This window comes from Carlito syrichta, unplaced genomic scaffold, assembly GCF_000164805.1.
Source record: "Carlito syrichta isolate Samal-C Ts95f unplaced genomic scaffold, Tarsius_syrichta-2.0.1 Scaffold153593, whole genome shotgun sequence".
NCBI lineage: Eukaryota > Metazoa > Chordata > Mammalia > Primates > Tarsiidae > Carlito > Carlito syrichta.
This window is the reverse complement of record NW_007097689.1, coordinates 60,240-63,700: the sequence shown is the minus strand read 5'-3', so window position 1 is coordinate 63,700 and position 3,461 is coordinate 60,240. Positions and strand designations below refer to the sequence as shown.

The following is a 3,461-nucleotide window of genomic DNA, read 5'->3' as shown; positions in this document are numbered from 1 at the left end:
TTTTTTAGTTGTAGAGATGCGGTCTCACCAAGTTGCCCAGACTGGTCTTGTACCCCTGGAATCAAAACAATTCTCTTGCCTCCCAAAGTGCTGGAATCAAAGCAATTCTCTTGCCTCCCAAAGTGCTGGAATTACAGGTGTGAGACACCATGCCTGGCCTAATTTTTAAAATTTTTGTAAAGACAAGGTCTCACTATGTTGCCCAAGTTGGTCTTGAACTCCTGAGCTCAAGTAATCCTCCCACCTCACCCTTCCAAGGTGCTGGGATTGCAGGGGTGAGCCACCACATCCAGCCCAAAATGTTAATGTAGAACCTAGGTAGTGTATACACAGGAGGAGGACTCACTCTACAATTCTTTCAACCTCTCTGAAAACTTTCACGTTGGAAAATCGTATATAGATTGTCCTGTACAATGAATAAAAGAATGAATTAATAAATAAAGCCTCCAAAACTGGGCAGAAGTCATATATATGGGTATGTATTACTTTCATAATAAAAAAAATTTAGAGAGAAAAATGACACAAGACAGTTGAGAAAACAGGCATTTATTCAGGGCATGATGCCAAGAAGAAACTCTCCGAGATCATCTCGGGAGTGGGAGGCAATGGCTGCCCCCTTGTTCAAGGGGAATAAAGCCTTTGCACTTCCCTAATCCCAGCCCTGCTGGGAAGGCTGGGAGCAGAGTTCATGGATGGGCTCTGAGGTGGGCCTGGCTGTTCAACCTGTCAGTTTGCCCACGGGTCACTGTGTCCTGCGTCTCGAGGGGCCTGAGTGTCATGACAGATGGCAGAGGAAGTCATGCAGAGGCAAGGCCAGGAGCCCCGATAGGGAGATGCCCAAAGTGTCAGAGATACAGGCAACTGCCATGGCAAATTCCCGGTGCTCATCACGGGTCTGAAGAAGGCAGAAGACAGGGGTGAGGCTTCAGTTCTATAGATCCCTGCCCTGGAGTTCCTCAGAGAGGTCACCCGCAGCCGTCGCCCAGCTGGTACTGACCTCCAAAGCAATGTTGTGGAAGGTGTTCACGTAGGCTGCACCTCCCAGGAGCCCTTCATACAGAATGATCAGGAAGATGAGGTAGATGCTTGGCAGAAAGCTGAACCATACGTCCGCCAGCAAGAAGGCCAGGTTGAGGCACTATGGGCAAAGGCAGAGGGGAGGGCTGAGCCTGGGCAGAAAAGGGTGGGCATCCCATCCCGTAGCCTCTGGTTCTGGGACACACTAGTGAAGGAGAGGCATGACAGGTCTGGATAAAATGCCCATGCCCAGCCTGGTCTACCAGGCCCTAGGATCTGGGATAGGCCTTCTCCCTATCCCCTCCTCAGCACCCCGCACCTTGTCATCTCTTTCCCCTCCTTCCTTTTCTCCTATCACTCCTACCCCTGGAATGCTATTCTACCTTCCCTCACTTGGGATCTCCCAGTCACTGCTCATGGCTCAGCTTGGATCAGGGTCACTGCCACTCCTGATTTAATTTCCTCCTCCCAAGGGCTCCTTGACTAGAATGCTTCTCCTCCATTCTCTTACATCCTATTTTACCTTAGTGAGAACAGTAGTTCTCAAGTGAGGGCAGTTTTTCTGTCCAGGGCACATTTGGCAATATTTGGAGGCATTCTTAGTTGCTACAACTGAGGGGGTGCTACTGGCGTCTAGCAGGTAGAGGCCAGGGATAGTGCTAAACATACTACAATGCACAAGATAGCCCCCCACAACAAAGAATTATTGGTCCCCAAATGTCAAAAGTGCCAAGGTTGAGAAACTCTGGTTTAGACATTCCTACTTTTTTTTGAGTTGGAGTCTCACTCCATCGCTCAGGCTGGAGTGCAGTGACACACTCGTGGCCATCCCAGCATCGACCTGCATCCAGCCGTTCCTACTTCTTAAGCCGGGCACGGTGGCTCATGCCTATAATCCCAGCACTTTGGCAGGCGGAGGCGAGAGGATTACCTGAACTCAGGGGTCCGAGACTAGCCTGAGCAACACGGCGAGACCTCATCACTACAGCAAATTAAAAAAATCAGCCAGGCATGGAAGCGCGAGTCTGTGGTTTCAGCTACTTGGAAGGCTGAGGTAGAAGAATCACCTGAGCCCAGCAGGTCGAGGCTGCAGTAGCTGTGAGCATACCACTGCACTCCAGCCTTGGGTGACAGAGTGAGATTCCAACTCAACAAAAAAAAAAAAAAAAAAAGACATTCCTATTTCTTTTAGGAAGCCTGCCTGACCTCCACCCAAGGGTGCAGGCTCCTTCTCTGTGCTCCAGTCCCTCAGGGGTACTACTATCCCAGCCCTGACTACACTGTGTTGCCTCTCCAGTGTGTAGGCCACCTCCTGGTGGTTCACACTCTTCATGCAGGTAAGAATCACATGGAGATCTTGTTACAAATGCACCACACAGGTCTCTCCCTAGAGATCCTAATTCAGTAAGTCTGACATGGGCTCAGAGATGTGCAGAAAAAGAACACATCTCAGCCAGGTGCGGTGGCTCATGCCTTAATCCCAGCATTTTGGGGGGCGGAGGTGAGAGGATTGCCTGAACCTAGGGGTTCGAGACCAGGCTGAGCAACTTGGCAAGACCTCATCTCTACAATAAATCAAAAAATTAGCCAGGTGTGGTGGCACACGCCTGTGGTTCCAGTTACCTAGAAGGCTGAGGTGGAAGGATTGCCTGAACCCAGCAGGTCAAGGCTGTGGTGGCCGTGAGCATGGCCCTGTATTCCAGCCTGCATGATCATGAGACTCCAACAAAAAAAAAAAAAAAAAAGGAACACACCCTGATAACACTAATCTAACCAGCGAAAGACACTGAATTTTCATCTGCGGCATTAGGCTAGATGTTTTCAGTAATGGAAATAAATGATATAAGTCCTAACTCTATGAAACAGCCTTGGTTAAAATAACAGCAAAAATCGCAAGCTACACGTTTCAGCAGCATCTAGAAGAACTTGAGATATAAACTGCTGACACAACAATTTGGGACTTTGTGGGTACAAGCCTTGGGCTGGTAGTACTGCTTAGATAAATAAGGAAGAGGGTTAGATGATATTTACATGCTTTTGCCATAACATTAAAGTGTAATACATTTATTCAGTGTTTTGTTATCATAGAATTGAGCTCTTAAGGATAAAAGGCTTTCCCATAATAGTTGAAGGTTTATTTTAAATTACCTCAAGGAGCTGTGGACTTGTAATCTGGAAACTATGAGTGCTGGTTGTGTGAACTCCTTTTGTTAGACTGTTGTAGGGAAGGGTGTTTGTATACATAAAACCCTAGACTTCTGCTTACCATGTGTAGATGAATTTTTGCTCACCAACCTTGAGATAAATAACCCATTGTCCACAATGTCACTGATTCTATTATAATCAAGCATCTAAGCCGAGCTCGGTGGCTCAGCCTGTAATTGCAGCACTTTGGGAGGCTGAGGTGAGTGGATTGCCTGAGCCCGCGGATTCGAGACCCGCCT

The 3,461-nt window shown here is 48.0% G+C and overlaps 1 protein-coding gene across 6 annotated transcripts in view; it reads right to left on the bottom strand.

Moving 5' to 3' along the window:
* Window positions 1-530: 530 nt before the first annotated feature.
* CLN3 (CLN3, battenin) overlaps window positions 531-3,461 on the bottom strand; it is an 11,172-nt gene continuing 8,241 nt past the window's right edge. For all 6 annotated transcript variants that reach the window (XM_008050682.1, XM_008050683.1, XM_008050684.1 and 3 more), the window contains 2 exons: window positions 998-1,138; window positions 531-895 (listed from right to left, as the gene is read on the bottom strand). In XM_008050682.1, coding sequence (XP_008048873.1) covers window positions 776-895; window positions 998-1,138 — 261 coding nt within the window. In that variant the 3' untranslated portion in view covers window positions 531-775. The remainder of the gene's footprint in view (window positions 896-997; window positions 1,139-3,461) is intronic.